At 40.3% G+C, this 1609-nt stretch overlaps 1 protein-coding gene across 1 annotated transcript in view; it reads left to right on the top strand.

The window, feature by feature from the left end:
- The first annotated feature begins 1053 nt into the window (after window positions 1–1053).
- LOC137968912 (fibrillin-1-like) overlaps window positions 1054–1609 on the top strand; it is a 10306-nt gene continuing 9750 nt past the window's right edge. Inside the window, exon 1 of the mRNA XM_068815380.1 lies at window positions 1054–1219. Coding sequence (XP_068671481.1) covers window positions 1108–1219 — 112 coding nt within the window. The 5' untranslated portion in view covers window positions 1054–1107. The remainder of the gene's footprint in view (window positions 1220–1609) is intronic.

The raw sequence follows: 1609 nt of genomic DNA on the forward strand, positions 1-1609 counted from the left end.
GCTGCGTTGGCGAAGGGAAAGCAAAAAACGTGACCACCAACTCAGTGGAAAGAAACATTTAGAAGCAACCGTTAGCCGTCTTTTGCGACGGTTTGAACTCTTTTATCCTCTTCACCGCGGGTTGCAACGGTAATAAATATATCCATAAGAAGGACGACAATAACGTAATATTTCTTTTCCGGCTCTTGCAATTTTTTTTTCAACGGAACAAAGCGATGTCCCGAGCGTTAGAGTGCATAGAACCTTATTCAGTAACTGAAAGAGGAATGATTTGGTCCGGTTGATCCGGGTACTGAGTGGGAAGTAAAATGTTAGGAAGGGTGATTTCATGTTCATTAGGGTCTTATCATAACAGACTCATATCACCGACGCATTAGTTGAACCTTTTCAAATTTTTACTCTACGTGGTTTATTTACTTATTTTCGCTGCCGTTAATGGTTACTGTCGGTTGAGCAGGGCACCCACAAAGGCGTTGTTGATCACGGTGAACCCTTGAGAAGAATGCTTAGTGCCAAGTTAACTCTTAGTTATGCCTAGTCTTAGTTATACGTGGCAACATAACAAGTTCCTGTTCAAAGGCTGTTTTCACTTAATGGTCTTATAATGGTCTATGCATTACATCCTAAATTTCTATTTTTAGACCTTTATAGAGTAGGCAATGGGGTCTCTATGGGATTAATCAACAAGGTCCCAAATGGAGTCAATGAAGCTAGGGCTCCCAAAGAACATTCATTTACTTATATCTCCACTCGTCAGCCCAATTTTAATCGCAATAACTGTGGCGTCATCGGATGTCAGAAAACTGCACGCTATGTACATGAACAAATTAGGCATCCACCATAAGTACTCAGTTTCTAGACAGAACAAGCTTAAACGACGAAATCGTTTGCTCAGTATGACGCATCCAGGTAATCGTTTTCTTGCATAGTAAACAACATATTTACTTTGGTTCCTGTTTCAATTTGTATAGATCATTACAAAAACAATTCCTTTAATTATCATTACCGACTGATGAATAAATGATGCCTTCAAAAGACATGTAACGTATACAAGGGCAGCAAACCTTTCGCGATCGACCAAGTTTTCTTAGAGTCGTATCCAGCTTTATGGTGTCTGATGCTCCAAACATGAGACGCTATGGCCCTTTTGTTCTCAGCTGCCTGGTTATCTCCTTTCTTTGGCTGGCTTGCCTTAAGATCAAAACACTTGCTAATCAAGGTGAGAAACATCTAATTCAGGAACTCTTATAGAGCACGGAAGCTGATGCGATTAACTATGAGAGTGTGATGTGAAGTGCTATTTCAGCTATTTTCTACCCATGTAAACCATGCGAGCGTTAGCCCTACTAATGGAAATGGGCCCACACAAGGGCAGAGAAAAACTCTGACCAGGGTGGGAATGCCGTGAATTTGACATCTTCAATTCCCACGACCTGCTCCCGTCTGTAGTGTTCCATCTCCGCCAAAAATCAACTTTGCAAAGCAACATTCAACTTTATCATACAACTTTCAACTTCACTTTTCGACAACCAACTGTAACAAATACAACATTGAACTTCACTTGATAACTTTCATTTTCAACGTATGAAACATTCAACTTTATCATGCA

This window comes from Montipora foliosa, chromosome 8 (assembly GCF_036669935.1).
Source record: "Montipora foliosa isolate CH-2021 chromosome 8, ASM3666993v2, whole genome shotgun sequence".
NCBI classification, from domain to species: Eukaryota; Metazoa; Cnidaria; class Anthozoa; order Scleractinia; family Acroporidae; genus Montipora; species Montipora foliosa.